General features: G+C 49.2%; 6 protein-coding genes across 6 annotated transcripts; 3 read left to right on the top strand and 3 right to left on the bottom strand.

Annotated features, from left to right (window-relative positions):
• Window positions 1-638: 638 nt before the first annotated feature.
• On the top strand, window positions 639-1,800 carry ATNIH1004_001830 (isopenicillin N synthase family dioxygenase; the record flags this gene model as incomplete). The annotated part of the gene is made up of 3 exons (XM_033566525.1): window positions 639-959; window positions 1,044-1,341; window positions 1,442-1,800. The coding sequence occupies 3 exons, from the start codon at window positions 639-641 to the stop codon at window positions 1,798-1,800; spliced, it is 978 nt and encodes a 325-aa protein (XP_033432282.1).
• Window positions 1,801-2,743: 943 nt separating this feature from the next.
• On the bottom strand, window positions 2,744-4,237 carry ATNIH1004_001829 (uncharacterized protein; the record flags this gene model as incomplete). The annotated part of the gene is made up of 1 exon (XM_033566524.1): window positions 2,744-4,237. The coding sequence occupies one exon, from the start codon at window positions 4,235-4,237 to the stop codon at window positions 2,744-2,746; it is 1,494 nt and encodes a 497-aa protein (XP_033432281.1).
• Window positions 4,238-4,907: 670 nt separating this feature from the next.
• ATNIH1004_001828 (uncharacterized protein) lies at window positions 4,908-5,753 on the top strand (the record flags this gene model as incomplete). The annotated part of the gene is made up of 1 exon (XM_033566523.1): window positions 4,908-5,753. One exon carries the CDS (start codon window positions 4,908-4,910, stop codon window positions 5,751-5,753), a length of 846 nt encoding a protein of 281 aa, XP_033432280.1.
• Window positions 5,754-6,883: 1,130 nt separating this feature from the next.
• Window positions 6,884-8,567, bottom strand: ATNIH1004_001827 (MFS transporter; the record flags this gene model as incomplete). Its single annotated transcript, XM_033566522.1, has 5 exons — window positions 6,884-7,377; window positions 7,560-7,746; window positions 7,802-8,011; window positions 8,049-8,226; window positions 8,287-8,567. The coding sequence occupies 5 exons, from the start codon at window positions 8,565-8,567 to the stop codon at window positions 6,884-6,886; spliced, it is 1,350 nt and encodes a 449-aa protein (XP_033432279.1).
• Window positions 8,568-9,374: 807 nt separating this feature from the next.
• Window positions 9,375-10,252, top strand: ATNIH1004_001826 (uncharacterized protein; the record flags this gene model as incomplete). Its single annotated transcript, XM_033566521.1, has 3 exons — window positions 9,375-9,517; window positions 9,576-9,831; window positions 9,887-10,252. 3 exons carry the CDS (start codon window positions 9,375-9,377, stop codon window positions 10,250-10,252), a joined length of 765 nt encoding a protein of 254 aa, XP_033432278.1.
• Window positions 10,253-10,760: 508 nt separating this feature from the next.
• Window positions 10,761-18,839, bottom strand: ATNIH1004_001825 (Type I Polyketide synthases (Type I PKS); the record flags this gene model as incomplete). Its single annotated transcript, XM_033566520.1, has 2 exons — window positions 10,761-18,107; window positions 18,195-18,839. The coding sequence occupies 2 exons, from the start codon at window positions 18,837-18,839 to the stop codon at window positions 10,761-10,763; spliced, it is 7,992 nt and encodes a 2,663-aa protein (XP_033432277.1).
• Window positions 18,840-18,894: the final 55 nt, after the last annotated feature.

Genomic DNA, 18,894 nt, shown 5'->3' with positions numbered 1-18,894 from the left:
AAGATTACTTGAGATACATCTCTCTTTTTCGTCCCCTGGTCACCTCAAGCTGTTGCGACCGTTTACCCATCGGGTAGGTGTGTCCTCCCTGTAGTAGACCCACCCTTCCTCCCTCTTTGGTTTCCTTCTCCAGATGGTCCCGGAGCATCACTGTCTTTGACAAAGGTCAACGTTGGGACCGGAATTCTCACTTCCTCAATCAGTCAGATGTTTGCCGATCATTCTCGCCGGATCGTACAGGGCCCGGGTGATTGTTTCGGGTCCGATGTTCTGAGAAGGCTAAGCCGGACTGATCTAGAATTCGGCACGCAAAATACACACCCGCTCCATGACCTTGATTGGCCTAAAGACCGGCTCGGAGCGGCGGGGACAAGTTGGCTTTGGTAGAAATTAGTTAGCCCGGGGATGATTCGGTCCCGGCAATGGACCCTAGACACGTTCCAAGGTTTGAGATAATAGGCTCGGCTTACTGGAGGTCGTCATCATTTGTTGGAAGATGCTCAGCGTTATCGTGGTAAGTCCATTCTATGATGCAACGTTGAATCAACCAAACGAATGATGAGGTATATATTCTAGTATGTGCACTGGCGGAACAATACTGCAACATCTACTAAACGAAAGACCGGCAACATTTGAAGATGAACATTGGAGACGAAACAATCCCCACAGTAGACATCAGCGCCTGGCTGTCTCCCGAGTCCTCTCAACAGGCAAGAGACAGGGTCGTTGAGGAAGTTAGTCACGCTTGCTCCAAGTATGGCTTCTTCAATCTCGTGGGCCATGGGGTTCCGGTTGAAGCTCGCCAGCAAATCTTCGAATGTGCTAAAGCATTCTTCAATCTTCCCCTCGAGGAGAAGATGAAGATTTCCGTTGATAAGTCCCTGGGCAAGTCTTTCCGGGGTTACGAGCCGTCTCGGATCCAAACACACCAGACAGGCTTGCTTCCGGACACCAAAGAGGTGAGATCTGACTTTACACTTGTCTTCCACAAAATTTATTCAGACTATGAACAAAGTTCAGTCGTGACTTAAAAACCAAAACAGTGTTTCATTACTGGCGCCGAAGTCCCCGCTGATCATCCGGATGCCGGCAAGTTCTCCACGGGTCCGAACCTCTGGCCTGAAGTATTACCAGATGAGGAATTCCGTCAGCCAGTGATGGAATATCGGGCTCGGTTACTCGAGCTCGTTGGCGTACTCGTCAGAATCCTAAGCCAGGGCTTGAACAAAGCTAAGGGTCACCCACCGGATGTTCTAAATGACATCTTGATAAATCCGTCCATCCCCATGCGACTTTTGCACTACGCTCCGGAGACCGACATCGATCCCAGACAATTTGGAGGTGAGTCAAATTGGCTGTTTCTTCATTGACCTTGATACTCCAGCATATGCATTTTCAGGTTTCTGCTCTCCGAGGCTAAGGTAATAACACATTATGCTAGTTGGTGACCACACCGATTTCGGCTGCGTTTCCATCCTCTTACAACAGGCTGGAACCAAGGGCTTGGAGGTCTGGTATCCGCCGAAAGAGAGCTGGATCCCAGTTCCAGTGATTGAAAATGCATTCGTGATCAATATGGGTGATACTATGCATCGCTGGACGGGTGGTTTCTATCGAAGTGCGCGGCACCGCGTTTATATTACTGGGGAGCGTCGGTATAGTGTTGCATTTTTTCTAAACGGCAACTTGAAACTAAAGATCAAGCCTCTCGATGGATCCGGAGAGGAGGCATCTGTTGGTGAACATATTAACTCCAGACTAGCGCACACCCTTGGTGACAATGCCAAGTATCTGAGATAAGTATCTGAGACCGTAAGAATAGAAGGTTGATTGAAGCTACAGAGTGTTCTAGTGAGCTAAGAATTAAATTGCTCTTCTTTACAAATATTGATCCATTAAAATACTCCTTGAGATCGTCTCTTCGGGTTTGATATACATGCAATTGGCCATTTAATGTCTCAAGTTCGTCTCTGCCATCATGAACATTTTGAATGCTACGTAGATCCGGGCAACACCATAACTAATAATTATTCCTTTTTTTAATATTTCTTGTGTCTCAACTGAAGTCCTATCCTTCAAAACGCACACACGGCCACTTCCGGATGTCGAACAATGCTCACAGTTTTCCATGAAGCCACTCTTGACGTTTTTGAGAGACAATACGACACCCATGCAAAGTATATGTTCTCATATACATTGAACACTCACATGTGCAACCTCTATTAACATTTGAATACCAACATCGCGGAGTACGATGTATTTTCAGAACCCAAATTTCATTTGCTAAGATTGATCGATCATCTTGAACATGTGAAGCTCGGAATCGCTGGCTGTTACTTAATACTATACTTATAGAGTCATACTGTATAGACCCGAAGTTGAAATTAATCGTGAGCGTATGATGACTATTATTTTCTGTCTCTAAAGCAAGAAACTAGAAGCCACCGCCGCAGCAAATTGGAGATGACCGTCAATATCTTCGTACAGAACTTGGCTGAGAAGTCTAGATGTTATATCTGCCATTGAAAGCAAAGATGCTGTCATAGCCACCTTGGAGACGCCTGTTCGATCATCCACGGATACAGTCGGCATTGGCAATTATGGCTATCTTCGTAAGAGGGATCAGAAATATCCGATCTCGGCCGAAATGGCAAGGGAGCAACAGGGCACCAGTGGGCAAATGTGACAAGTGTTTATTTCAAGCGGACACTATAAAATTGGTCACTTCCAACGCGAAAAAGTCTCATCGCAACTTGATGTTGACGCTCTTAGTAGTAACAAACGCCAGAAGCTCATCCAGGCACTCATCCCGCCCGATCCCTGATTCCTTAATGCCCCCAAACGGAACATTAAGGAAGTGTTTACAAACATCATTCACCCAAACAAAACCGGCTTCCACTTGATTAATCATACGTTGCGCCGTCGCCAGATCCTTAGTGAAGATCGAGCCCGTCAGACCATAATTGGTAGAGTTCACAATCCGAATCATCTCGTCTTCCTCACGCCACCGGAGAACAGACATGACCGGACCAAAGATCTCTTCACGTGCGATCGTCATATCTGGCGTCACATCTGCAAAGACCGTCGGCTCCACAAAGAACCCGCCCGCAAGCGTAGTATCGACTAATTCATGTGGCCTGCCACCACCTATCACCAACCGGGCACCTTCCGCCTTGGCTGAGGCGATATAGCCGAGCACCCGGTCTTGTGCCACCTGGCTCACTAGTGATCCCATGGTGGTTGCTGGGTCGGTCGCGTCGCCGGCACGGTACTCTTGTTGGATACACTCTACAACTTTAGCGAGGACCTGGTCATGGATGGAGTCGTGAAGGAAGACCCGCGATGTTGATCCGCAGCTCTGTCCGGCCCAGGTGAAGTTCATGCCCGCCACGACCGATTGAACCAGATGGTCGATGTCTGCATCGGGAAAGGCGATCAAGGCGTTCTTCCCGCCCAATTCCATGTGAGTCTGCTTCATGGAGTTCGCCGCACTTCGTTGGATCGCTTTACCCGTGGCGACGCTGCCAATCAGAGTAACCTTTTTAACAAGTTGGTGCGAGGTGAGGGCTTGCCCACACTCCGGTCCACCAGGCAGAATGTTCAGAACACCTGGGGGAAAGACATCCTGCAAGAGTTCTGCGAGACGGAGACAAGATAGCGGTGCCTGTTCAGGTGGTTTGATGATGACAGTGTTTCCGGCCGCAATAGCGGAGGCCATGCGCGAGCCAGCGAACATGAAAGGATGGTTCGAGGCAACGAAGCGCGCTACGACACCGATCGGCTCGCGCACGGTATAATGTAAATAGTCATCGGTGGGGAAAGGGCCCGGCAAGACCTCTCCCCGTAGCATTGGTATCAGGCCGGCAAAGTAATCAAGACTATTCGCGGCCCGCTGGGCGTCAATGAGCATCGCGGCCACGGGATTTCCCGTGTTCATTGCGTCGACCAGGGCCAGCTCGGCTGCGTGCTCACGCAGGATGGCCCCAGCACGGCGCAGGTAGCTCTGGCGCTCGGCAATGGTGGTTTTGCGCCACGAAAGAAATGCCTGGTGCGCCGCTTCTACGGCCATCTCGACATCGGGCAAGCCAGCTTCGGCAACCTGAACAATAGGCTGGCCCGTGCTCGGATTGAGGGTCTCACGGTATCTTTCTGCGAGGGGCGCCTGCCACGCGCCATCATAGAAGAGGTCATGGTGCGAGGGCAGAGCCTGCTCGAGAGGGGGGTAGAGAGTTTCCATCTTCCCGAGCTATTCTGGATATTGCAAATAGTGCTGAGTCGATATTTAGGAAAGCAGGAGGGTGCGGTCATCAGAAATTCAATTGGTGTATTCATATCTCCATCTCGGCCTTTACACTGTATGTTTATACGTATAAGCTCTAGAAGCCACGGTCGCGCATCAAGAGTATCCCACTGGCATTTCGGGTCCGACCCGGTCCGAGCCGAAGCTACCTGCACCAATTGATGCTCCTCCAAGTGTCCACATTCGGCCGTCCGCTTTCGGCTTTTGTTTTCAGTGTTCACACTATGCAGTATCAGGTAAGTACCCCCGAGGTTCATTTACAGCCGAAAACCGGGAAAAAATCGCCTAAAGAAAATTGAAAATAAAAATACAAAAACTTAAAAACTTTGACAATGGATTTATGGACCCACACTCGGGCTTGACTTTAATTCTAGTGTAGGTATCTCCGAGGTCGACAGAGATCAAAACATCAAAGACGAGCTGAATGAATTTCAGGCGAAAAAAAATTCAGACATGACCTAGTGGCGGAATACCGAATATTCCTCGGGCAGAGCATAGTTTAACATATTATACGGGCGCTCCCGCACGGTGACATTATCCTATTCATATTCAGAACAAGCAACACAGACTCGTTTCAGTCCAGTAACACACCTTCTATCAATTTGCCATGACCCGATGCCTCCACCATACCTCTCAAGATGAGAGCACGCTTCGTCTCCCGCGAATCCTCTGCCTTCATGGAGGCGGTACTAATGCCCGCATTTTCCGCGCCCAATGTCGCGCCCTTGAAAAAGCCCTCCGTCCATGGTTTCGACTGTGCTATGCCGAGGCACCATTTCCATACCATCCTGGCCCTGATGTCACGGCTGTATATCACACCTTTGGGCCTTTCCGCGCGTGGATTGATTCCACAAACTTGGCTCCGCTAACTATGGCCGAATCGCTGCAAAAGTCAATCTTCCAGGCGATTATGAAAGATAACGGTAATGGCGCAACAGGACCTGTAGTGGGTCTGCTTGGATTCAGCCAAGGCGCGAAGATGTGCGCCAGTCTGATTTTGGAACAACAGCTCCTTGATCAAGGGATGAATAGTCAACTCTCTGGTCCCCTTCCGCGATTCCGTTTCGCCATTCTACTGGCGGCGCGGGGCCCCCTAGTGACCCTGTCACCTTTGTCAGTGCAAGCAGATATTATGCAGAAGATGGGTCGTATGTGCGTGCATGATAACTCTGTTTGTATTCATTGCGAAAGTGGTGAAACGAACTTGGTCCTCACACGGGAGCTCATTCGGATCCCCACGGTTCATGTACATGGCCGACAGGATCCATCGTTAGACCGACATCGAAAATTTTTGTACGAGAATTTCGATCCGCGATATGCTAGGGTGATGGAGTGGGACGGCGCGCATCGAGTACCGCTCAAGTCAAAAGACGTGGGGGCGTTGGTACAAGAGATCAATTCACTGTGGGTATCCATCTTGCTCCAACAGCCAAGGATTGCACCCGATGCTTGAGGTCTGCTCTGTTCGGCCCTCTGGCAATCAAGCACTTGAGAGGCTCTGTTAATTTGTTCTTTTGCGATGATATTAGGCCGGTTACTTTTTTTTTGTACAGTCAACGTTATTATGTATTCATTGATTCAATGTTCTAGAGTTCTGAGTCTGTTCCTTCCACAGAACGTGCAGCAACTCGGAAGAAAAAATATTTAGATTCACTTTCCAGCATGTCCAGATGTCATCTATCCTATAGTTCAACTATTTGAATATGTTCAGCGTTATCAAATATGTATTATTATAAAAGCCCCGAGTGACCTTTCTCACATCACTTTAGTGAATGTTCATAAAACTTGAAACTGCATTAGATTGGTACGAAAATCACCCAGGCTGGGGGTACGGGTTTAAAGTACTTGTACCACCTTGGGAGAAGCCAAATTCCATTCAAGATTGTTGATGTACGACCTGAGTAATTTATTCTGGGAAATTGGACCACTGCATAGTCTGATTTAATATTTTGAAATCGTGTAACTAGTGCAATGAGGTGAAAGGCCTTTATGGTTGGTATTGTATTGCTGATTTTTTTTTTTTTTTTTTGGTTCAACAAACCATATTTATATTGCTTGCTCAGCTCAACCCAATGCAAACACATTTCTCAATTCTAAAATTTCCAAGGGCCCATCCCGTCGGCGTCTCCAAGCTACAGGTGGCGTGGTGGTTGCTTTCTGCTGAATCAACCCGTGCATACTATTAAAGTGTGAATGGCCACGAGCTGTGCCCCTCTACCTGCTGTAAGGGAACATAAGTATCCGGAAAATATGTAACAGATTGATAACAGATTCCAAAACCTGTTGGATTATAATATACCTGGTAACATAAGGGACTCGTGATATACAGCTTTGTATTTACTAGTCACGTTGCTTTCAACAGGTTCTATAATAAGAAATGATATTAACATAATCCTAGTAAGATTTTCTAGACCCTCCAGTTCCTCTTCCGGTAGGCATTGAAGAGCTCAATACATCAACCTTGAACGAAGTCAATCCGATTCTACCATTTACCAATTCTTTCTTTCTGTCCTTGTGACAAGACATCATTCTTGAGAAAAAGAAAACGGTTCAGTTTCTTTTCACCCTGTCACCCCCGTAGATTTAATGACCGTGCCCTTCAACAGAACCTTTTGACCATTTACCTCGAGCCCGGATCCCTGGTCCGTAAATGTACAGCACGAAAGGAATTGGAATCAAGGCAACGCCGACAAATCCCAGTAAGCTGGACGCCCATGGAACGCCCATGCGACGATACATGATAGTCGCGAAGAGAGGGAAAGTGCCGCCAAAGATACTGCGGATGAAAGTGTTGACAGCAATTGCACTGGCAGAGTATCGCGTGAACGTGTCTACTAAGTAGTTCAGAGCAGCCTGGAAGATTGTGAAGAAACCCAGACCCTGACAGACCGCTCCGATAACAGGACATAGCCAGAAAATATGTTTCGGGCTTGTCCAACCAAGAATAAACATTCCGGCGGCGAAGAATACAGATCCCAGCATCATAGGTGGCAAGCGTGCTTCTGGGACGGCTCTGTTACCATTTTCCTGAAACTTTTTCAGGTAGAACTTTTGGTTCAGAATGTTGACACCGGCACCTATTATCATTCCCGTCAATATACCCAAGAAGGGAAGATTACCAACAAGCGCATTCCACCCGCGGACCTCTTGGAACTCAACTGGGAAGGAGGCAAGGCTTAAATAGAGAATGCCGTACACGAATGAGGCATAGAGTGCGACAAAAAAAAGCAGATTGGTGTGACTAAGAGCCGGAAGGGACGCAGGAGATATTTATCGGCCAAGTCGCTGAAATGAACATCGATCTCTTCATGTCGCGCGTGTAGAGCCCAGTTCCCAGTCATTATGCGGAGCCGTTGAGCTTTGTAGACCAGCAGGGCCGGGGCGTAAGTCTCGTCAATAAATACTACTGCCAGTGTGAACATGGTGATTTGAAGAATGCCTGTGATCTTGAAATATTATTAGCTCGAGCAGATGTAATATCCTCGGAAGGAAAGTACTTACATATTCGGTCCACCTCCATCCCAGGTTGCTGTCAACGATCGCTCCACCAACGATGGGGCCTATAACCGGTCCGCCGACAAGGGCCATTGCGTACGCGACCATCGCCGCACCACGCTGCTTGGGGGTCCAGATGTCGGCAAGCACACCACCAGTGTTGGTGATCGGAGCACCACCGAAGAAGCCAGAGAAGAAACGGGTGATCATAACGGTCTGGGTATCCTTCGCCGTAGCGGTCCCGAAGGAGAACATGATCGAAACAAAGTAAGGTACCAAGACGGGTTTTTTTGCGTCCATAGAATTCCGAGAGAGGCGCGAAGAGAATGGGACCGAGACCGAAGCCGAAGAGAAGGAGTGCTGTGCCGAGTGTCGCCGTGACCTCGCCGATCTGGAACTCATTCTCGATATCGGGGACCGCGGGCGAGTAACTTGAAAAGTTAGTTAAACGAGAAGATTTGAAGAAGGGGATTGAAAGAGGGTAATCATACCTCGAACTCGCCCAGGTCGCGCCCATAGTCGTCATTCCATAGAGAATCGTCGTGAGGGCCTTTTTCTTGAAGCTCCAATTGATAGGGCGATACGGATCATCCGGCCCGTCGAAGTCTACAATATTGCTATCGTCGGACTTGAATTGGCCGGCTGGATGCGTAAAGGGAGCTGTTTGGCCGGGCAAACGAAGTCGGATTTTCGAGAGGAACGATCGCGGATGCTGAGGTTTCTCATCTAGCACAGGCGCCATGGGCTCACCTGTCTCGAGATCTTTTGACATGGTGGCCGTTTTTGTGTCGCTCGGCACCTGGGAGTCAATAAGTGTGGTTGTGAAGGGAAATGAAAACGCTGCAGTTATGGAATAAGCACCTGGTCACTGCTGTTTGATGGGGCTGGATTGTGTAATATTTCTCGTCGGAAAGATTTTCATACTTCGGAAATTGCGTCTTCCAGGGATCTAAACCCGAGCTATCGGAGCTATCCAACAAAACCTCATGGCTAACAAACAACAGGCTCGGAGCCGGGTAAGGACAGAACCAACGACCAGTGTGGAGCAATTGGACCACTGTTCCTACCCGGTCAACCGACTCCACTCCGGGTGGTGCTTCTTTAATTCCAGTTGAGCCCAATCAAATACACTAACACTACTTTGGAAATGAGGACCGAGACGCTCGAAGATTCGGATTTATTGTCGATCACCGACGCGCAAGCACATCTGGAGGGTGGAATAGGATGGATCGATTCGCCATCACATCCGGTCCCATGTTATCCACCAGGTCTCATCCTGCTTTGAAGCTCAAGCTTTCACCCTGGTTCCAAACTCAAGTCGCGTACTAGGCCGATGCCGTTCTCCGAGCTCAGTTCCGAAGAGATAGCTCTTGCCCTATTTCTGTTCACCCCGAGCCTCGGACATACTAAACGTTTCCAACAACGCCACTCTGCGCACATGTATATATGAGGGATCGTTGGGATCGGCGTAAAGCACGGCCTCGTTAACTTCTAAATCTCTCACAGCGTGCCGATTGGAACATCTACCCATTTACACTCCTCCAAGACCAGAGAGTCCTTCTCGACTCTTTCGCTCGACATGGCATCCAATCCCATGCAAAGCTGCTGCTATCAGGGGTTCAAACATAATGGCGAGCCGAGAGGATCAATCTCGACGGTGGAAGACATCGAAGTCTACACTAGCTACCCCCCAGATCTGTCAACAGAATATGGTGTCTTGATGTATGTTCAATTTCTACCTCTCACCCAGTAAATTGCATGTCTAACACAGGGCGGAAAGCTTGACCGATATCATCGGTCATCGACTTGTCAACGCCCAAGTCATCGCAGATCAGTTTGCTGATCATGGATATTTCGTAATGATGCCTGATCTTTTCTACGGTGACGCAGTTCCACTAAATAAGCCGGGTGAATTCGATATGGGAAAGTGGAGAAGCGGTAACTACCACCCCCAGGGCAAGAAGCATCTCCCGGAAACTGTCGATCCCATCGTGGAGATTTGTCTTTCCGAGATGCTCACCAAATACAATTGCAAGGCAAGACCATCCGTCCCCTTACCTGAAATCTGGCAATAACTAACGAAACCTATAGAGCATTGGGGCAGTGGGATATTGTTTCGGGGGTAAATATGTTGTTCGCCATCTTGTTCCCGGAAGGGTAGATGTTGGCTTTACCGCTCACCCATCTCATATCGATGAAAGTGAGCTGAAGGGCATTCAAGGCCCGCTGGCCATTGCAGCAGCAGAAAAGGATAAAATATTTCCAGCGGAGAAACGTCATATCTCGGAAGCGATCTTGCAGGAAACGGGTTTGCCGTACCAAGTCAATCTATACAGTGGTGTGAGCCATGGCTTTGGGGTTAGAGGAGATCCCACCAATCGCGAAGTGCGATTTGCCATGAAAAGTGCTTTCTTTCAGGCGGTGGAATGGTTTGATGAATACATGAAGGGAAAATAGATTTATTTTTCTTTTCTCTTTGTCTTTGTGGGTGGTACTTTTGTTGCGTTCTACTTCACTTGATTCGGGCAAGCAAGTAAGCGAGCTGGGCACGCGAGGAGCAAAATCTGTTGTTTGCCTCTATTTAATAAAGATCAACACGTTCAATATTTGAAACTGAGTCGAAGTCGTTCAGTACGTCAACGCCTGTCTACCGAGGCATGAGATTTTGACATTTCTTATATGGTCTCAGCTCACAAGAGCCGCTGCCCCCAGATGTCGCGGCTGTACTTAGGTACCTCATATTATTTTAATCCTGTTTTCGTTTTTCGCAGTAGATTTGATAAGTAGAGTAGAAAAATTATTACTTTCCAAGGTCCCAGGCAGTTAATATCGACATTCTTTTTTCATGTACATCAGAATAATTTGGAATATAAATTTCCTAACGCAAAGACGCCATTGAATAATAGTCAAAGGAAGAAGGCACTCGGTTTAAGACAAGTTATTCAATCTCTGAAAACCATAACAACTAGATGATGAAAGAAATACTCCTCCAGTACGAGATAAACTTTCGCGCAAGATCAGGAGTTATCGGCCCAACAGCTTGGAGAGAAGGCGAATGCTCTCGGCTTTTCGTAGTATCCAGCAGCAATCCACCAACGGACATGCGCTCAAAATACCGACCTAAGAAATCGACGAGTGCAGTGGCTGGATTTTTATCCTTGTCCAATGAATCTTCCGGGAAGTCGCGTACACGAACAAGCCACTCCTTCAAGGGCAAGCGGTTGTCCTGTGGAATACCCAGGCCTTCGGCGAGAATGGGAAGCATCTCTTTCCATGGTTGGCCGACCGGATTTTCGATGTGATAAACGGGATAAGGAGTCTTGACGAAAAGGAGATCAACGAGAGTCCTGGCAACATCATCTACAGGGGTCCAGGAGAGAGTTCCATGTAGATCAGGGAGTTGCTGGATGGTCTGTGATGATTTGAAGAGAAAGGACAAATGTTCGACTGGGTTCCAGTAGCCGGAAATCTTTGATCCACCTACCTGCCCCAGTCGAACCGTCGATGTGCGGAATCGTTGAGGGTATCTGTGCAGTGTCTCATCGAGCATGAGCTCACAAACATGCTTGGCATCACCGTATCCAATTGGAAGGACCGCATCGAGGGGCAGGCGACATTCGGGGACACGGATCTCCTGCTTCCAGATCGGATATTGGCCCACCGTCGCAATAGAGGATATGAACTGGAAGCTTAAAGGGGGGCCACCCAGAGATGATATGTCGCGTGCAAACTCAATCAGATTGCGCATGATGCGAAATTGTGCCTCAAATCCCTGTACTGGACGTTTGATGCTCATCGCCCAGGCATTGTGGATGATGTGTGTGGTCGGCTCAAGCAGAGAGTTGTACACTTCCGGCGACAGGCCAAACTGGGGCTTAGCGAGATCAGTATCAATGACCAGAATCTTGGAGAGGCTTTCATCCGATAGTAGTAAGCATTTATCGGCGAGGGAGTCTAGTTGTCTTTGGCGGCCATTTAGCTTGCTGCGTCGGTTTAGACAAATCACCTTAGTGACAGAAGGTTGCTGCACCAGCTGTGCAACAACATGGGCCCCAACACTTCCCGTTCCCCCTGTGATAACGACGCCATGCCCAAGTGGCTCTCGATTGACTTTCAAAGCTGGTACCGAAAGATCGATCCCACCTGTGTATTTGTGGACAAAGCCTTCCACGGCAGCTTTTCGGTCTGCGAGGCTGCTGATGGCTTCGACTGAATCCGGCTCGCAGGCGACGGCAATGATGACCTTGTTAATGCTGTTCTCTGGCAAAATTCCATCTGACCAGTCCACAAATCCGAAACCGGCAGCCTGCAGGTCTGTCTTCCAACGTGCAGGCGGAGTTAATGCATGACTGCGGCCGTCTGCGAAGAGCCACCAACCCTCAAATAGACCGAAGATCATGTCAATCCAATACAGAGGCTCAACCATCTCTAGCATCATGAGAAGGCCATTTGGTCTTAAATACTTCCTCAACTTCTTTGCCGAGCCTACCAGACTGACAGTGGCATGCACAGCATTACTGGCCACAACCATATGCTGTGTGCCGATCAAATCCTCGGCAGGCTCTTGCTCAATATCGAGGGCTCGGAATTTCATAAAAGACGCAAATTGTTTGAATGTTTTTCGTGCACCCGCCACAAGGGATGGTGCCAGGTCGGTAAATGTATATTCGACAGGGTGGCCAAGTTGAGCCAACAGGGGTAAAAGCCATTTCGACGTGCCCCCTGTGCCAGCACCCATCTCCACAATCCGTAGCGGCCCACTTGGGGGCATGACGGCAGCCAACCGGGTCAGAAAATCTTGCATTTGTCGGTAATAACAAATGTTCATGATCCAGTCACCGTATAGGCCGGATACAAGCTCGCGGCCTTGCGTGCAGCCGAAAATCAATTTGATGCCATCAGTTTCACCGCGCAGCGCTCGGTCGAGATTACAGCCAACGTAGAAGATGAGCTCATTCACATTTTGGTATTGTGGGTGCTTCTGACGCATCTGCTGCATTAGATCTGCGCTGGATATGCTCGGGTATGGAGTTTGCGTCCGCTCAATGGTGAGGCCTGGCCCATCGACTACCTTGATCAATCCAGTCTGGGTCTCCAACATCTCTGTTAAACGTGCAACGAGTGAGACATGCTCAGGCCGAGGAGTGAAGAGAGTCATGGTATCACCAGCCCTCAGAGCACGAATCGAGGACCCCATTTTCTCGAAGGCCTCTAAAGTATGCAGAGCACACAATTGGGTTTGCCCCGGCAATACCTGTTCAACATAGCCGCTGCATCCAGCGCCAGTTATGAAGCTATCACTCGCTTCCTTTGTCTCTTGGAAGGAAGCCAGGATATTCTCGATTGAAAAATCGAAAGATGGGGCATCATCAAAGGTTGAGCCGTTCGCAGACAAAGCTTGCTCCGCAGGAGCGGGAGAAGATTCAGGAACAACCGGGGCAGAAGCTCCAGGTGCGGTCTGGAGTAGATCACTGATTGACATGTCTTCAAGGATTGTAGACTTGTCTAGATCCAAACCAAATTTCTCCACTAACTCGCCTCCCACCTCCATGGAGAGCAACGAGTCCATTCCAAGCTCTTTGAGTGGAACATTCTCAGATATTTCGCTAGCATCAATGCCCAGGCTTTCAGCAAAAAAACTAATCAGCACAGAAGAATCAAGTGCAGGATTGGCAGACACATCAGTCAGCTCCGTTCCTCCAAGAGATGGCGAGCAGGCCTCATCTTCGTTATCTGAAGACGAGTTGCTAGCTTCGCTGGCTCCTGTGCCCACGATAGATTCCACAGTACGGACAAGCTGCCTCATATTGGTAACATCGGCCACATCATCCAAGGAGACTGAGCACGAGAATACACGCTCAATCTCTGTTACAACTTCCATAGCCATCAAAGAGTCGACGCCAATGTCAGCCAACTCGCTGTTGATATTTATTTCTCCCGGTTCGAGCCCTACGAGATCTGCCAGAATCAAAGCAAGCTTTGGCAAAACATCAGGCTTTGGTGGTAGTGGGCGCTTTTGGCCCTCCCCTGCGGCTGGTGGCTTGGATATAGGTACTTGGGTAGTTTCAAGTTGTGCTAAAGGCGTCGGTGGTGCAGGTCCCATGACCTGAGGGTTGGTGGCCAATGCTGTCTCATCACGGGTCAACTTTGTCAGTAGCTTTGCCAACCCGTTGCGCGGAACTTTGATAAACTGGAAGCCCAGAATTGCCTCAACAAGCTGACCGGTCAGTGGATGGAAGACAAAGATGTCAGACAGGCAGGAGCCCTTGTCGGGTCCCTGGTGGTATGCTAGAACATCATAGCTGTCGGGACGATTGATCTGCTGCAGGTCTGGCGAACGCATCCATTTCTCGAACCCTCGGGCTACATATATGTCAGCTGTATCGTGTTCCGTCATGCAATTCAACCAGATGCCGACAACCTGGGCGTACGCATCGGAAAGATGCGCGTCAAACCAAGTCTTGGGATTGTAGGAACGCACAACACGTCCCGCAGAGTTAGACCCTTTACCAATCAATCTCTGAAGTCCTCTGTATTGTTTACCATAGTTCACAATGTCTGCAAAGGTCTTGTAGATGGTGCGTCCTTGTAGTATCTCCTCAGCTTCTGTGTTTTGCAGCAAATGGACGCAGCGCTCATGGCCAATGAGACGCTCATAGCGCTTGAAATCAAGTCGGGTCTGCTCGTCTTCCATCGGGACAACCACCAGAGCTCCAGTGGTAAAAGTCACTCCGCTCTCAGTTTGCTTTTTCGAAGGCAGCTCACCATGGTCAAGCTTTGCGCCGAAGAATCGGAAGCGCCAGCTGTTTTTGTTTGACCCGTCAAGTGTCATATCAAGCCACACAGACTGCATCTTGTCGGAGCAGATGGGCGTTTTGTTGTCGACCTGATGAATTTGCGGCTGAAAGTCGGACCCCAAATTTGGAACCAACATCTTCAGACCTTCAATGGCAATGTCCATCTGAACGGTTGCTGGGCAGATAGGTGCAGTATATACGATGAGATGTGCCTTCATGAGCTCCTGATACTCGGGAAGCTCAGTATTGACCCTGAAAAGTGCGTGTGATTTCTGGGAGTCCTGATATCTCACGAAGCTCAGAATTGTATCGGGCAATTTCTCAGGTCGCTGTCCATCTGCCCGTGAAACCGCTGCGATCACCTCCGTCTTCGGCGGCTCCTTGAGCTCAAGCCAATGTCGAGACTTTTCAAACTGATACGGTGGCAGCAGTAGGGGCACATAATTGTCCGTTTCAACGAAAGCGTGCTTCCAGAAAAGAACATTCAGGCCAGCATTCCACAGGCTCATAGTTGCGTCGACCAGATTATCCAACCATTTGTCTGTGGTGATGCTCATGGCCTGGAAATGCCTTCCTCCCGAGCCGCCAAGAGCTCGGCTGGCCATGTTCGTGATGGTGGATCCGGAGCCAGCTTCGAGATAGATTGCATTAGGGAACGCACGATCCACTCTTTGCAGCGCATGATGGAAAAAGACGGGCCGCCGCATATGGTCTGCAACATACGAGGTCGGATTTTCTATGAGCTTTCCTTGGAGTGTCTCAGTAGCGGGCTCCAAGTGAATTGTAGGCGACTCTCGGAAATTCAATCCGCTAGTTGCTTCATCCAACTTTTTTCGGAGTGGCTCGACGAGAGTTGAATGGAAGGCATTGGTAACTTCCAGTCTCTTAGCTTTCACCGCCCCAAAGCTTGCACTCCCCTTTCGAGATGCATCAACCTCTTCAATCGCCCGCGTCGATCCAGCAACTGTAAAGCTTCTGGGTCCATTATAGCATGCGATCTCTGCAGACTCGCCTTGGGGAAGATTGGCATTAGCTTGCACTAACAATTTCTGCACAACATCCAAATCTGCTTCCAATGCCATCATGCATCCTCTATCAGGCCCCCACGCATCTTTGATCACCTGAGCACGAGCGGCGACCATACTCAGAGCATCATCCAGAGACAATACTCCAGAAATACAGAGCGCAGTGAGTTCCCCAAAGCTGTGTCCTAACACAGCAACAGGCTGCGCACCAACATCAATCCAGCCCTTGGCACATGCATACTGCATGGCAAACAGACATGTCTGTAGTTTGACGATATCATCAATCGGAGTTTTCTGGAAGAGGGCAGGGTAGATGCTTCCGATCCCCAGAGCGAGACAGCGACGATTGCATGTATTAAGGTGTCTGCGTAGGACAGCAACATCCTCGTAGGTTTGACGGTTCAGCCCAATGAATTTGGACACTTGCCCACCAAAACAAAGCACTAGTGGTCGAGGCTTGGGGCATGCATTTGAAGATATTTGATGGTTGTCCTTCTGATATTCCACCAAGTGCTGCCGGAGCTCCCTGGTAGACTGACAGGTGAACAGGAGTCTGCAAGGGAGGGATCGATTGGACTGGCGTGAAACATTGAATCCCAGGTCTTGCAAAGATAGCTGATCAGAATTCGCGTCGAGGAACTTCCAAATTTCCGCTAAATATGCTTGGAGGCTTTTTCCATTCAGCGCACTAAACCAGAAAGGTACTCGCTCTGCCCCAGTGACGGGCTGGACGGCCGAATTGGCTCGCGGCGCCTGCTTGACCACCATTGAGGCGTTTGAGCCGGATGCACCATAGTTGTTGATCAATGCAACTCGGAAAGGCACATCCCATCTAGTAATCTGACGGGGAATCTGAATTTTATCCGAGGGCGCTGCTTTGATCGCTGGATTCAAGGTATCAAAGCTGGCTTGCGGTGGTATCATCCCCTTCTGGAGCATGAGTAGAATCTTGACAAGAGAGATGATCCCAGAAGCAGACTCGCAGTGCCCCAGGAGACCTTTTACCGAGCCAAGGAATATCTTTTGGGTCCTTTTAGGCCCATCAAGTGAAGCACGGATGCTCGAATACTCCACGGGGTCGCCAACCGATGTACCCGTACCGTGGGCCTCGACGACGCTGATCTGCTCGGGCTGCAAATGAGCCTTCTCAATGACTGACCCAAACACTTCTGACAATGATTGCTGATTTGGGACTACGATTGGTGTGCAGTTCTCGTTCTGTTGCACAGCAGTCCCGGCGATGACACCGAGAATCTGGTCTCCATCAGCAAGGGCGGTGCTCATTTTCTTCAGGAAAACTGCCGCCACGCCCTCGCCGCGACAGTAACCATCGGCCTTACTGTCGAAAGGTTTGCACTGGCCCGTCTTGCTCAGGAAGGACGCGCCCGCTAAGTTCTGGAACCACAGCGGACTCGTTAGGATCTGAGTTCCACCCGCAAGAGCCGCTGTGCATTCATCATTGAGGATTGCCCGACAAGCCTGATGTACCGCGACTGCCGATGACGAACATGCAGTATCGATGGTCAAGGCAGGCCCTGTCCAACCAAAGTAGTGGCTGACTTTGCCCGCAATGAATCCGCGCAAGTGGCTCGTAGCGGTGAAGGCGTTCGGCGCATGACAAGCAAGATTGTTCTCGTAGTCCACAGCACACACCCCCATGTAGCATCCAATCCGCTTATCTGAAGAAGAATGATGAAAATATCCCCCTTTCTCCAACGCCTGGTAGGCGATCTGTAGTAGCAAACGCTGCTGCGGGTCCATGGACTCGGCCTCTCTTGGCGACTTTTTAAAGAATTTGTGATCAAATATATCAGGTTCATTGATAAAGTTCGCGTACCACTTGGCTTTCGGGTCAAGCTGGCGATAAACTGTGTCAAAGGTGAAGCGCTCCGGTGGTACCTCTTTGTGTTGCGAAACACCCTTGCAGAGGATATCCCAGAACTCTTCTAGGTCATCTGCACCAGCGACTTTGACTGACATCCCAACTACTGCGATATCGTCGCTCTTTGGACAGGGTATAAGCTTCTTGTCAGCATAGTCCATGTAAAATACACGCGACTCCAGATTCTGTAAGATACTCGGTGGTAAACATCTTTCTGAACCGAATGAAACGACCTTGGCTGATGAGCTGATCAACGTAGATGCATAGACTGCATCAATTGTGTCTGCCCATAATGGCGGATCCCCTAAGATTGATCGTAAAGCCATCGCATGTAATGGCCATTCATGAGCATGGTTTTCAACGTTGAAGGACCTGTTTGGAAGAGCGAGAGCGGTCTTCTCGGCAAATTGGAATCGCTCGTCGTGTTCACATAGTTTGATCAGCTCCTCGATCTCCGCTGCATGGCCGCTCCAGTGAAATCGTCCTCGGAGGCCAATTTCTGTCGTTGTCAGTCCAGCTGACGCTAGGACTTTCTGGATCGCCGCAGATTTGGCGGCTGGTGTTGTTATGGTCGCTCGATTTTTATCGTAGTAGACCGAGATATACATCTGCACGGGAAAGTTTCAATATGTCAGTGCTCCATATTCTCTCGCACAGGGGTTCAAATCTTATGAGATCAAATCACTGATTCGTACCTCTGGATCACTAGCCAAAATCTCCAACATTTTGTCCCTCTGCTCTTCCGAGTGCCACATAGTGGCGATTGATTTGGATGGACCATGCGACGTTGATTGATCTCGAGCATCGACAACAAGGCCTATCAACATAGCCAGTCGGATGGCCACTGTTCCATACTTCTCCAGCTGCCATCTCGTTCGACTGCTCGATACTGCCAGGGAGCTGAGAAGCCCCGTGCACAGTCCCAAGGTCTCGTATGTCTCCGGTTGTTGTAAACATAAACTATCATCATCATGCCCTTGGTTTGCGAAATTGACATATTTGATGTATTGGCATAAATGTGATATGACAACAAGCGGGGTGAGAATGACATTGGGCAATTTTGACTGATCCAGAGAAGTCGGTTGGGAGGCACCGGAGTCAAACCAGTCTTTCAATTCTTGCACAAGCGAGGAAGCCCATACGCCCCGGTCTTTGAGACTTGGGCAATACTGAAGAGCAATGCTCAATGCGTTGGGGAGATCTGCAGCGGTGTGGCGAATCCATCTCAAATCTTGCTCTTTCTCCAGAGTTGATCGGATCGCATTGAATGCATTAGCATCAAAAGAGAGTGACTGTGACCCAAAGAGAAGGACGGTCTCGCCCAGGAGATTTGATGCCATGGGATTCATATCTATGCCACTCGAAAGAAATGGAATCGAGAGATACAGCTGTTGA

Source organism: Aspergillus tanneri (genome assembly GCF_003426965.1).
Source record: "Aspergillus tanneri strain NIH1004 chromosome Unknown AapTan_2_pilon_pilon_pilon, whole genome shotgun sequence".
NCBI classification, from domain to species: Eukaryota; Fungi; Ascomycota; class Eurotiomycetes; order Eurotiales; family Aspergillaceae; genus Aspergillus; species Aspergillus tanneri.
This window is presented reverse-complemented; position numbering and strand designations above follow the sequence as displayed.